The sequence below is a fragment of the Mirounga leonina genome, unplaced genomic scaffold (genome assembly GCF_011800145.1).
Source record: "Mirounga leonina isolate KUSES-001 unplaced genomic scaffold, KU_Mleo_1.0 Mir_178, whole genome shotgun sequence".
NCBI lineage: Eukaryota > Metazoa > Chordata > Mammalia > Carnivora > Phocidae > Mirounga > Mirounga leonina.
In genome coordinates this window covers 10,363,750-10,377,920 of record NW_023270464.1, presented here as the reverse complement: position 1 = coordinate 10,377,920, position 14,171 = coordinate 10,363,750, and the positions used below count along the sequence as shown (strand labels likewise).

Sequence of the window (14,171 nt, the reverse complement as noted above, 5' to 3'; positions counted from 1 at the left end):
TCCTTTAATCAGGAGGTCTCAACCTTGGCTGGCCTTTGGGTTCACCTGTAGAGATTTAAAACATCCAGTTCCTGGGTCCAAGCCCCAGAACTTGTGATTTAATTGGTCTGGGATACAGCCTGGGCATCGGAATTTTTTTTTTTTTTTTTTTTTGTAATTTGTCATCAAACACTATTTCCAATTCATAGTCACAATTTTTATTTTTTTTTATTTTTTTTGATATTTTTATTTTTTATTGTTATGTTAATCCCCATACATTACATCATTAGTTTTAGATGTAGTGTTCCATGATTCATTGTTTGTGCATAACACCCAGTGCTCCATGCAGAACGTGCCCTCAATACCCATCACCAGGCTAACCCACCCTCCCACCCCCCTCCCCTCTAGAACCCTCAGTTTGTTTTTCAGAGTCCATCGTCTCTCATGGTTCGTCTACCCCTCCGATTTCCCCCCCTTCATCCTTCCCCTCCTGCTATCTTCTTCTTCTTTTTTTTTTCTTAACATATATTGCATTATCTGTTTCAGAGGTACAGATCTGAGATTCAACAGTCTTGCACAATTCACAGCGCTTACTAGAGCACATACCCTCCCCAGTGTCTATCGCCCAGTCACCCCATCCCTCCCACCCCACCCCTCAGTTTGTTTCCGAGATCAAGAATTCCTCATATCAGTGAGGTCATATGATACATGTCTTTCTCTGATTGACTTATTTCGCTCAGCATAATACCCTCCAGTTCCATTCACGTTGTTGCAAATGGCAAGATCTCATTCCTTTTGATGGCTGCATAATATTCCATTGTATATATATACCACATCTTCTTTATCTATTCATCTGTCGGGCATCGGAATTTTTAAACACAAGAGAAGACTGCTAATTATTCATCAACATGACTTAATTGTGTATATAAAGCCTTTCTTTTTGCTCATTCATTTTCAAAATTAATGTGATGCAGCTGACGGCACACAAGACATAAAACAGACTATTCTATGAAATATTAAAAATGGGAACTCTCAGAGGAGAAGAGAAAAACCTGTGAGAAAGGAATTATCGTAACGAAGCACAAAATACAGCTCTGAGCTTTCTGGAACAAATGTGCCAAGAACAAGAGGGGTCGTCATCAAGGTCAATAAAAGGAAGCCAATGAGGGAAAAAAAAAAAAAAAACCCAAAAAACGATTTTCTGCCAAATACTTCTAAGAACACAGGTGAAAAATATCTGGATGAAGAAAGACAGCTGAACCCCCAGATGCTTTGTGACTCATCCACAGCCAGGCGGCTCCCAGATCAGCTAACAGCCAGCCAATCTGAAGGTCGGCCATTCTTCCGGAAGGTCCACAGGCTTCCCTGGAATGACCCTTGACTGAGGAAGCCTGCAAAGGGAGACTGTCACCCAGCTGTCTCATGAAAGCTCTCTACTCAGGCCCACACAAGGGATAAGGAGCCAGCTCACCACAGGACTTACTGCATCCACGCTCACAGCAAGAGCTCTGTTTAAGCCGAGACGCCATATGACGCACACGACACCCCTGCACCCCGGGCCCTTGGAGTGACTTCATTTCTTCCCTTAAGCTCAAATTCTCCTCGGGAGACAGACCCTCCTTGGCATCAGGCAGTAAGAGCTGTGATTTGGAAACCCTGATCAGGGCACCCTGGAGAATGCCTGGTCAAGGGGGACTTACGGGGGGTTGTCACACTTCCTCTGCCGGAAGCGGGCTCCTGTCCCACACGTCCGGCTGCACATGCTCCAGGCGCCCCACGGGCTCCAGTCTCCGTCCACGTGCTCCGGGATGGGCGTCTTGCTCACACACTCCCCTGCGCGGCACCACTGAAACACAGCAGGGCGGGCCCCGGGCCCCAGGGGCGCTCAGCGCCGAGGAGCCCACCTGCTCGCTCACCACATCACTGCAGGTCCCCCCCACGAGAAAACGCCACGCCATCCCCGGTGGCTTTTGGTAATTTACACAAAAGTAGACCCTTGCGGGGGCAGGCATGCTTGGGAACTCTAGAGCCCGTCCCTGTGGGCTTTGCATTTTGCCCTCACAGTCCACACGGAATGGGCTCCCTTGGAGTTTTCTGAATTCTCAGAGAAAGGATTAATTCACATGGCTCTTGAAGAGACCTGAGCTTTGGCCAACTTTACTTCACGCGAGCGCGTCGTCTCTCTGGAAGGCTGCGTTTCCTGGCTCTGTGGTTTTGCACTTTGAAGCTGGGTTTGGTGCTCGGAGAGGACGCTGCCACCTCCAAAGGGGTGAACCTTGGCTCTGAGAATAAGGGAAAGCCCCTGCTCCAAGAGGGAATTTCCCAATGTGCGTGGCACTTCCGGGCCACGAGAGGTGATTTCGTGGTTGCTCATCATGGCATCTCGTTCCCTCCTTGCAGTAAGACTAAGGAGAAATCTGTGGCTGCTGGCCCTGAACAGCCCCCCTCGCCAACACCAGTCTCTCCTGTTAATGAACATCAGGCCTCGCTCTCTTAACCTCGAGCTAGAATCGCCTAACACTGTTCTCATCGAACTCGTTTTAGGATAGCCTTTTGCATGTGGCCAGCGATCCTGTTTTCCCATGTACGGTTTATTGATGTAAAAGGTTTTTTTTTTTTTTAAGGAAATTCACTTGTGTGACAAAAAGAGTCAATTTAACAAAAATATTAAGCGATTTTTATATCTCACCAGAAAAAAAAAAAGGAGAAAGGTGATAGAAGTGTCCATTTTTGCCCAGAGTGGGCTCCATGGGCCTTTCTGGGGCTGCCCAAGGGGAGTTTCAGGCACTCCTGAGTACAGTGCAGACCACCTCCCCTTCAAGAGACGTGCCCGATGCCCAGGAGATGGGGGCCGGGGGAGGGCTGTGGGAGGCGGGGGTTACCTTGTCTGCCCCACACTCGGTACCGTCCAGGGGAGGGTCCAGCTTGGTCTTGCAGGATGTATCTCCTTCCACCAGGCACCACAGTCCAGCGCACATCAGATGCTGCTGACAAGGGAAGGAACACAACTGCCTAGAACACCAGAAACAGGTCACTCCTGGGGTCGGAAGGTGGGGCCCAATGACTGGTCTGGATTTGGAATTTGAAATACGAAGGGAAAAAGGACGGTCATGAATCTGTATGTAAAAGCGCATCATTCAACTGGTTCACTTTAACTCCACAAAATTCTGTGCATTGACTCCCAAGAGGGTGCTTGTCTTGGCGGGGGGATTCAGTTTGGCAACTCCTGCATTAGCTACTGAGGGGGTGTCCAACGCAGGGTGCAGGCTGGGCGCCATTAACCAACACATACCTTCCGTTTAATGTAGGAAGGTCCGAGGCAGATACCCATGGGTCGGACATAGTGCACAGGAAAAGAATCTCCACGGCAGAGCCTCCTCAGACAGGGCCTGCCAGAAGAGGCAGCTTTGTTGCTGAGGCTGGAGGGGCCATTACATAGGCCTAGAATCCAGAGCCCGAAGGCTGATAAAGGGCTCAGAGACCTCAAAGGGTTAAAGAAGGTTTTCCACTCTCCCCGTGGTCACCCATTTTCTAGCTCAGCTGACTTATGCATAATTTCTTATAGTATTTCACCTAAGGAATTTCTGAACATGCACAAATATACAATTAAAATAATTCCCCTTCAACAAGGACAAGCATTTAAAAACAGACTCCCATCTGTATTAATAGGAAACCCACACGTAGACAAAGTACTCAGGATGGGATCATTTATGAAAAGAACTGGGGCAGACATGGCCAGCATCCTCCCTGGCTGCCTCAGTCTCCCCTCCAGGACTCAGAGCATTCAGTGTTGCTTCCCCAGTCTCTCTGCCCCGAGGCCATCCTCTGACCATGGAGCGACGCTTGACCACAGGGATGGGAGCTGGACAGCCCATCTCCCTGGGTGGGATGGCTCCGAGGCAAGCTCCTCACTTCTCTCAGAGGGTCCTGGTGGGTTGGCCCCACTGTCCCTGCAGTCGCCTGCCCTTCAGTGCACTTTGGATTCCCCACCCTCTTCTCCCACCTCCCTGACCCCTCACAGTGCTTCCTGGGATCACTTCCCAGATAAACTCCTTGCACCCAAATCCTCGCCTCGTGGTCTGAAAATTGAGAACAGATGTACTGAAGGCTCTTTTAAAGACGCAGTGCTTCCAGGATGCCAAGCCCAATCATGGGCAAGAGGCCTGGGCTGCAGCAAGAAGACATCACCCTCCAGGACGTGGCCGGGGCACCTGAGGGTGCATTTTGGGCCCAGTGAGGGTCAAGGGTCCTTGCTCAGGACAGTCACAGTGGAGCTTGCAAAAGGTGTGCCTTGCTTCGTGTAGAGGGCTGCCATTCCAAGTAACCTCAAACATCTGCATAGAAGAGATGTGCACTGCGCTGTCTCAAGTCAAAAAGTATTTCGAAGTTGAAGAGACAAACAGAGCAAAAGGGAAGAAGGGAAGCAGAGTTGGAGGGGCTTTGACAAAGAGTTCAAAAGCCCGCAGAGCTTGCTCATTTTTCAAGTATGTCGAAGCTGCTCTGTGCCCTAAAAGAAGTTGATGATTCAAGTGGAACAGTGCACATTTGGGGTCAGGAAAGCCCCTGTGTTCCCATTACTGTTCATCTCTCCATGGAATGGTAAAAAGATGAGAACTCTGAGCATACCACCAGTTGGTCCCATAAATATGGACTGCACCTTATTAAATGTTTGATTCCATGAACTTTAACCCCAGAGCTCTTTGAGAGTGTGGTGTCAGTGTGTGGCCATGTGTTTGTGAGACAAGGCTGACCTGGGAGGTAATTTATGACGTAGGAGTGCTTGGGATTAGGAGACGCACCTGCCCCATCGGGAGGGAGAGGAAGAAGGTGGTGTGAACTGTTATGCAGTTTATAGACAGCACATTCCCATAAAACTTTTCTAATCATCAGGGAAAAGGGGATGAGGTCAGGCAAAGCTTTCTTAAGTAGAACACAAAAAGTACTAACCATAAAGGGAAAAATTAATGAATTATACTATATTAAAATGAAGAACTTCTGTTTATCAAAAGACAACTGTAAGAAAGTGAGAGAGGATATTTGTAATACATGGGAGAGATGTTTGTAATGAATGGGATCAACATAGGATTTGTATCTAGAATATATGTAAAAAACACAAAACAAAAGCCCTCCCACCGACAAATTAAAATGGCACAGTAGAAAAATGGGCAAAAAAATTGGAAACTTCACAAATGAGGGCATTTAAACATAAGGATGGCCAATAAACACATGAACAGGTGCTCAGTTTCATCAGCCATCCAGAAAAGGCAAATTAAAACCACCACTCTGTACCTCTACACACCCACCGGAATGACTAAATGACAGAGAGAGAATACAAAGTGTTGACAAGGATGTGGTGTGATAAGAGCGCTCTTAAATTAATGATGAGCTTCTAACTTGGTTCAACAACTCTGAGAAACTCTTTGATAGTACCTACTAAAGCTGAAGACATGCACATTCTAATATTCAACAATTCCACTCCTAGGTATGCGTCAGACAGAAACGTGTGTCTATGTTCACCTAAAACATTTTGTCAAGAAGGTTCCCGGCAAAAATCTTTCTATTAGTCCCAAAGTTGAAAACTGCCCCAATGGCCATCAACAGAGGAATTATGGTCTATCAGAACAATGGAATACTGCATGATTCCATTTACATGAACTTCAAAAACAAGTAGAAGAAAATGGTAGTGCTGGGAGTCAGGACAGTGGTTACCTTTCTGTTTAGTTTCAAAACAAAGACAAGAGGATTGAGCAGAGAAGGCAACTTTAGAGCTGTAGCCTCTGACCCCAGCTCGGCCATCAGCATTGCCCTGTGTGCCCAAGCTAAGCAGCTGCCCTTCTGTGATTCGTTTTCAGTACTGGAAAAACAGTATGGATAGCATTAATCTTTGCCACTGTGATGCCTTTTAGAGAGCTGGCATTCATGTCATGCTTTCCAAATGACAAAGCGCTCTGTCATCCTGAGGCTTATGACAGCTGTGGGAGGCAAGTAAGACAGGGCTTTCTCTATTTTTTCCATTTTTCCAAAGAAGAGGCACATGTTTGTAGAGGTCAAGGGCCTGAGCTGGATCAGAAGTACTGGACTGAGAGTTCATTGATCAAGGTTCATATCCTGGTTCTTGACCCATGTAGTGGCTCAACAGATGTGTTCACTCTCTAAAAACTAATCAAGCTCTAAATGTATGATCTGTGCATTTTTATGCCTGCATAGTATGCTGTTTATAGTAAAACTATTTACAGAGAGAGAGAAGATAAGGAGAGAAATGCATGCTCAAACTGGAGAGGGAAGATTCTCTGGACCCAACCTATCACCAGGTAGAAGCAGGAAAATCAAGGCTCCACAAGGAAATGACAAGGAGACCATATGTGTAGGAAGCCATTCCTAGAGCAGGAGACAGACTGCAGGGTGGATAGTCTCGCAACTGCTGGTCTCTTTAGGTTGGAACACACACACTCCTCCACTAAGGAGAATTCCTCCTAGCCTGAAAATAGCCCTGACACTCTCCAAATGAACATCCTATCTATCCCTGGTCCAGGAATAACTCAGAGGTGAACAATAGTCAGAAACAATCAGTACAGGATTTATACAAATTAGTATGAATAAAAAGGGAGAAGATACAGGAGGGAGAAAGCATGTGAAGAATACTCACCAGATAATATGATCATCATATGGCTAAAAAGAATGTGCAAACCTATGTGCATTATTTAAAAAAAAAAAAAATAGTAATTGTGTCTTTTTTTTTTTTTTGCACTTGCAAAAAGCAAATACATAAGAACTCAGGGAAAAGATGGTCAGGTCAAACGAGATAAAGTATTAACCATCAGAACTGGGCCAAGGAAGGTAAAAAAGAATACAGTCAGATGACCAATGAGGACAACACTGAGAGCAGAAGAAGAGAGATACCACTGAACACAGAGGGGTACATGGAGTTAATGACCAAGCAAAAGTGAATTTAATAAAATGAATCAACAATTGAAACACATTAGGCAGAAATGACAGACATGGAAGACACATAAAGGAGATGTGACATAAGCAAAAGTGGGAGGCAAGGAGGATGAGCTCTCTCTATTTTTTCCAATGAGGGGATAGATGTTTGTGGAGGTCAAGGGCCCTGAGTTGGGGTGGAAGGACAGGACTCCTAAAGAAGAGAACCAAAGTAATGGGACAGAAAAGGTATCTGAAGAGAAATTCAAGATCCTATCCTAAAATGAAAGAAGCTCTCAGTTTCAGATTGGAAAGCAAAGTCCTATTCCAGGAAAAAATGGTGAAGAATAATGAACACAGAGGCATGTCCTTGATAAAAGTTACTGGATTTCAGAGATAGAGCACAAAAGATTTTAAGCAGCCGGGCAAAAAGATCAAGTCACTGACAATGGGAAAAGACAGCAGGCTCCCTGCAGATTTCTCCACAACAGCACCCACTGTGGGCTGATGCTTAGAAGGACACAAGGAAAGAAAATGTAACCTGAGTAATTTCTAGCAACTAAAGTGTTGCTTAGGTATTTATGTAACAGAAAATTACTTTTTAAAAATATTTTATTTATTTGAAAGAGAGGGAGAAAGCACGAGCTAGAGTGGGGGAGTGGCAGGCAGAGGGAGAAGCAGACTCCCCGCTAAGCAGGGAGCCCAATGCGGGACTCGATCCCAGGACCCTGAGGTCATGACCTGAGCCAAAGGCAGATGCTTAATTGACTGGGCCACCCAGGCGCCCCCAGAAAATTATTTTTGAATGTATAAAGAGTGGAATCCTTTTCTGGAGAAAATACTAGAGGATAAAGTTCAGTCAGCAGAGAAATGAATGCAAAACCCAGAAGTGACTAGAAGTGAGCACCCACCAAAGCATCAATTGAAATGAAGTTAGAGAACTTCTCTAGCTGAAGTTAGAGAACAGAAGGCAGAGGATATAAATTTGGATGAGACAGAAATGGTAGAGATATAAGAACAGGCTATAAAAGAAGGTGCAGTGGGGGGGGCATAAGAGATTGTCCATATATATATCAATTTCTTTATCATGTCTAGTTGGGGGAGGAACGAAACAGACAAATGTAATAACTGAGATATCAGAGCTTTTAAAGGGAAAATGTTAACCACTAAGAAAAATAATTAAATTGGGGTGTAGAGGGAATGGAGAGAAGGGGTTTAAAGGTGGAAATGCATTTATTTCATCATGCCCATGCAATTAGGGTAGAGTAGAAACTAAAGAGAAGTTTGCCTGTGGCACCTTTAGCTCCCAGCAAATGTCGGAATAGATCATCTATGGAAGGCAGGGCTGCTCTTCCATTCCAAAAAGAGCTAAGTATTATAATAAAATGTCATTCATTTTTTAAAAGATTTTATTTTTAGGTAATCTCTACACCCCAATGTGGGGCTCAAACTTACAACCACAAGATCAAGAGTCTCTTGCTCTTACCAACTGAGCCAGCCAGGTGTCCCTCAAACGTCATTCTTATTGCTGAGCTCACCAGAAGTGAAGAACTATTCAAGAAAGCCAACCCAAAACACACACATAGCTATACTTGTACATACTTACAACATAGTCCAATTTGGGGCGCCTGGGTGGCTCAGTTGGTTAAGCGACTGCCTTCGGCTCAGGTCATGATCCTGGAGTCCCGGGATCGAGTCCCGCATCGGGCTCCCTGCTCAGCAGGGAGTCTGCTTCTCCCTCTCCCGCTACCCCCTCTTGTGCTCTTTCTCTCTCTCACTCTCTCTCTCAAATAAATAAATAAAATCTTTGAAAAAAAAAATAGTCCAATTTGTAGTCAGCACATACAAGGGGTGCATTCCCCCGAGGGCTGGCAATGATCTTGACCCTCCAGCTGGGAGAATAAGTCTGAAATCTGGAAGGGTGTTTATCAGTTCTAGAAGGATTGGTGGCACCCCTGGCTTTTTGAGACAAATGTAAAGTCTCTCTGAAGGAAAGCAACCACCATTCAGGCTCTCAGAATTCCATGGTGATTTCTAATAAAAGTAAACTCACGATGAAACATGGAAACATAAATGACAGCCGGCAGAAGCAACCAACAAAAGATTTAAACTTCCAAGCTGTTTAGATGATAGAACGATCAGATACAGAATATATAATAACTACCTAGGGGTGCCTGGGTGGCTCAGTCAGTTAAGTGCCCTACTCTTGATTTTGGCTCTGGTCACTGTCTCAGGGTTATAAGATCAAGCCCTGTATCGGGCTCTGCGCTGGGTGTGGAGCCTGCTTAAGATTCTCTCTCTCCCTCTCCCTCTGCCTCTGCCCACCTTCTCTCTCTCTAGAAAAACAAAAATCATTATAGTAACTATCTATAAAATATTTAAAGAAATAGAAGATGACATCATGTACACAAGCCAGCAGTGAGATACTATGGAATATGATCAGGCAAATCTGAAAAAGAAACTAGAAAGAACTTTTATTATGAGACATTAAATGTATAATTGTTGAAGAAAAGCAGTGGATTCTGACATCACTGAGAGAGAGAATTCGTGAATGGAAAATAGATTTGAAGAAATTATACAGATTGTAGCATGAAGAGAAAAGAAACAGGAAAATACTAAAAAAAATTGGGTTAAAAGATAACAAAGAGGAGAAAACGTTGATGTCTGTGTCTAATCATAGTCCTAGAAGGAGACTAGAAAGAATGGAAGAGAGGCAGTATTTAAGAAGAAAATAGCTAACATTGAACAAATACTGTGTAGAATAATGAGGCTTCCCACTTAGTAGGGGGCAGGCTTCTAATATGGGCCCAACAACCCCTGTCTCCTCCTACTCATGCTCTTGTGTAACACCCTCCCCTTGTACATCTGATGAAACTACTGGCTTGCTTTGCATCCACTGAAAACAGCAAAAATCATAGGATGTCATTTTAAGCAACTCTTGGGCCAATGGGAAAGTCGTAACCAAAGCTGCGAATTATGAAGAAAATAATGACGATGAAAATGTTAGATACCAGGAGAGATGAAGGAAGAGTCTCAAATACTCAAACAAGGAAAAAATTGTCTACTTCAAAAAGTATGAAAGTGGAACAATATAAATTTCTAATAAAACAGAATAAATTAATGAAGATAAAAAGAGTAATTTCTTATTTAGGGAACAGAAAAACCACAGACAAGTATGAGTTGGCTCTTTGGGGGAAAAATGAACTGGATAAACCACTTGCTAACCTATTCAAGAAAAAGGGAAGAAAGCATGAATAATAAGATGAAAAGAAAGGAGAAAGAAAAAAAGATGGACAGAAAGGAAGAAGATAACCAAAATGCAAAGGAAATTTTATGTATGTACATATGTATGCATGTACATATGTATGTATGCATGTAAATTTTTTATTATGTTAATCACACCATACATTACATCTTTAGTTTTTGATGTAGTGTTCCATGATTCATTGTTTGAGCATAACACCCAGTGCTCCATGCAGAACGTGCCCTCCTCAATACCCATCACCAGGCTAACCCATCCTCTCACCCCTCTCCCCTCTAGAACCCTCAGTTTGTTTTTCAGAGTCCATCGTCTCTCATGTATGCATGTAAATTTTAAATAATAATCAGTGATCACTGAGCTCAATTCTATGTACCTAAACTTGAGATGAAGTTATTTCCTTACAGTATATAAATTAATAGAGCTATTGTTCAGAATAGAGTAAAATGTGGGGCACCTGTATGGCTCAGTCATTTAAGCATCTGCCTCCAGCTCAGGTCATGATCTCAGGGTCCTGGGATCGAGTCCTGCATCAGGCTCCCTGCCCAGCAGGGAGTCTGCTTCTCTCTCTCCCTCTGCCCCCTCTCTGCTCATGCTCTCTCTCAAATAAAAAAATGAAATCTTAAAAAAAAAAACCCAAAACAAACCCAGAATAGAGTAAAAATGCACATAAACTAGTTAATATAGAAGACCTAGGGAAGCTGGTCAATGAGCTACCCTTCCTGAAAACCTCTGGCCCACATGGTTTCTTAGCAGTATTTTTCATAAGGAGACTCTATTTAATCTTTCAGAAACAGATAACACCAATCCATTCAAACTGTTTAAGAGCATTTAAAAAGGGGGAAAAGTTTTCCTTATTATTTATATTAATTGATATCACACTGAAACCAAACTGAACAAGATAAGCACAGGAAGAAAAAAGGTTCATACCAAACTCATTTATGAACACTGTGGCAAAAATCCTAAATAAAATTTACTAATATAGTGAAACATACACCATGGCCAAGTAAGGTTTACTCCAAGAATCTGAAGAGTTCAGTATTAGAAAACCTGCTAATATAATTTGCCACATTAATAATTCAAAGAGAGAACTCATCCAGTCCTCTCCACGGATGCTGAGAAGACATTTAATAAAATTTAATCAAAACCTCTTATTAAAATTCTTAACAAGGGGCACCTGGGTGGCTCAGATGGTTAAGCGTCTGCCTTCGGCTCAGATCATGATCCCAGGGTCTTGGGATCGAGCCCCGCATCGGGCTCCCTGCTCCACGGGGAGTCTGCTTCTCCCCCTCCCTCTGCTTCTCCCCCTGCTCATTCTCTCTCTCTCTCTCTCTCTGTGTCTCAAATGAATAAATAAAAAAATCTTTAAAATTCTTAACAATATACATAAACAGATACTTCCTTCATTTGATAAATATCTATCTCATGGGGAACATCGGAAGCATTCTCATTAAAACTGAGAAGAAAAGAATGTATATTATCACACTGCTATTATTTTAGATGAAAGAAAGAATTAGGAGCTAATATGGAATTATATAACTAAAAAACCAAATGACTCAACTAAAGAACTATTATAATTTCTAAAAGAATTCAGTCAGATGGTTGGGCAGAAAATTAAAATACAGTAATCAAAGCTCTTTATAAATAGCAACTACAACCAATTTTAAAGATATAATGGAATAAAAGATCACATTCATATAGCAAAAAATATTCTATAGGGATAACTGTAACAAGAAACTTACAAAATAAACATAAAGAAAAATTTAAAATGTCCCTGAGGGAGAGAGGGAAGATGTCTTGAATGGATGTAAAGAAACACTACGTAGGAAGACTCAAAGTATAAAGGCATATATTTTTCACCAAGTTAGTCTCCAAAATAATGTAATTGAATTTAAAATACCAACACAATTTGGACCTAAACAGCAGATCTAAAGACCATATGGAAAAATAAACAAGAAAGAATAGCCAGTAAAACTGTGAAAAAGCATATGGTTAGTGTATTAAAATATTTTATAAAGCTATAGTCATGTAAGTATTAAGAGGTACATGATTATATCAGTGGAATAGATTGGGAAAATCCGGAAATATATTTTAAAAATAAGACACAAAGAAGTATAATATATTATAAAGATAGCATTTCAAATTTATGGGGAGAAATAAATTAATTAATAAATGGTATGGATCCACCTGAGAGGCCATCTGGAAACAAAGTGAGGTTGGATCCCTTACCTTACACCTTACACTAAAATAAGGACTGCTGTATTAAGGATTTAAAAATAAAAATGAAATCATAAAAGTGCTAAAAGACATCACATGAATTAAGTTTATTTACAGTTTAGGAGTAGGGAAGACCTTTCTAAGCATGGCATAAAACTCAGAAGCCTTATAAACTTACTGATATATTTGACTTTACACACATACACACGCACACACACATTTCTGCTTGACATAAAATGAAAAAAAAAGTAAGCAAACTGCAAAAAAATTTGCAGCTCATATATCAGCTAAAGGGCCAATTTCCTTAAAAATAAAATTTCCAATAAATCACTAAAAAAAGATCAATAATTCAAAAGATTTAAAAAGACAGTCCACAGAAAAGAGAACATAACTGGCTTCTTAATATATGAAAATATGCTCAAAGTCATTAATAAGAGAAATGCCATTCAACCTGCAACAGACTCATTTCCTAAATACTCAGATTGGCAAGGCACCAGAGAGGCTGGGTGAAGAGGTGCGGAGACAGGAACTTCCATATGTTGTTTATGGGAGTGTAAATAGACAAGCTTTTTTGGAGATCAATCTGATAATATCTATCAAGAACTGAGAGGCATGCACCTAATTTCATCTCAAGTTCAAAGAGAGGCAAAATTAGTCTGTGGGATCAGAAAGAAAGACAGTGATTATTGCTGGGGACCAGTGAATAGAAGGGGGCTTTAGGGAAGCTTCTGGAATTGCAGAGATGCTCTATTTCTTGATGTGCAGCTTAAACTGATGTGTTCAGTTTGTAAGAAAAATGAATGTAACTGTACACTTAGGATTTGAACTTTTTGGTGTTTCCTGTTGTGTTATATACAGGTGAATAAAATTCCAAAAATTACACACATGCAAAAATGACCTTTTATCCACTTCTAGGTATTTATCTCAACTTGGGGTGATTTTGGCTCCCTGCAAGGTAGTTGACAATGTGCGAAGACATTTTTTTGGTTGTCACATCTAGGGCATGCCCCTGACTTATACTGGGTAGAGGCTAAGGTTGTTACTAAATATCCTACCGTGTGAAAGATAGCTGCAGCAAAGAATTATTTCAATAGTGCCGAGGTCAGGAAACTCGGCTATAGATAAACTCAACAGTAATGACAAAAAGAAAAATAGTAAGTTACAGTGGAGATAAGAGACTCTTAACTACAAGAAACAAACTGAGGGTTGCTGGGGGGGGGATGGGGTAACTGGGTGATGGGCATTAGGGAGGGCACTTGATGGAATGAGCACTGGGTGTTATATGTCACTGGTGAATCACTAAATTCTACCCCTAAATTAATAATACACTCTATGCTAATTAAATTTAATTTACATTAAAAAAACGTTACAGTGGAGAATCCTTCAAGATACATTAGCCAGGTGACCAAGGTTAATATTATCAGTACAACAGTCCCACTTTATCCATAGGGGATGTGTTCCAAGCCTCCCAGTGGATGCCTTAAACCATGGATAGTACTGAACCCTATATATACTGTTACTTCCTATACGTACATCCCTATGACAGAGTTTAATTTATAAATTAGACACAGTAAGAGATTAAGAACAACTACAAAACACAACAACTATGACAACATACTGTAATAAAAGTGTTGTGAATGTGGTCTCTCAAAGTATCTTATTGTATTCATCCTTCTTGTGATGATGTGAGATGAAAAAATGCCTACATAATTTGATGAAGTGACATCATCACTGCATGTCATAGGTATTGTGACCTGGGGATAGGCTATGACTGACCTGACCACACCTCAGGAGG

At 42.0% G+C, this 14,171-nt stretch overlaps 1 protein-coding gene across 2 annotated transcripts in view; it reads right to left on the bottom strand.

The window, feature by feature from the left end:
- ADAMTS17 (ADAM metallopeptidase with thrombospondin type 1 motif 17) overlaps positions 1–14,171 on the bottom strand; it is a 344,744-nt gene that overhangs the window by 142,071 nt on the left and 188,502 nt on the right. Inside the window, exons 11-12 of one of the 2 annotated variants that reach the window (XM_035024022.1) lie at positions 2,862–2,966; positions 1,680–1,825 (exon numbers count right to left, since the gene is read on the bottom strand). In XM_035024022.1, coding sequence (XP_034879913.1) covers positions 1,680–1,825; positions 2,862–2,966 — 251 coding nt within the window. The remainder of the gene's footprint in view (positions 1–1,679; positions 1,826–2,861; positions 2,967–14,171) is intronic. The other variant, XM_035024023.1, reaches the window with a different exon arrangement.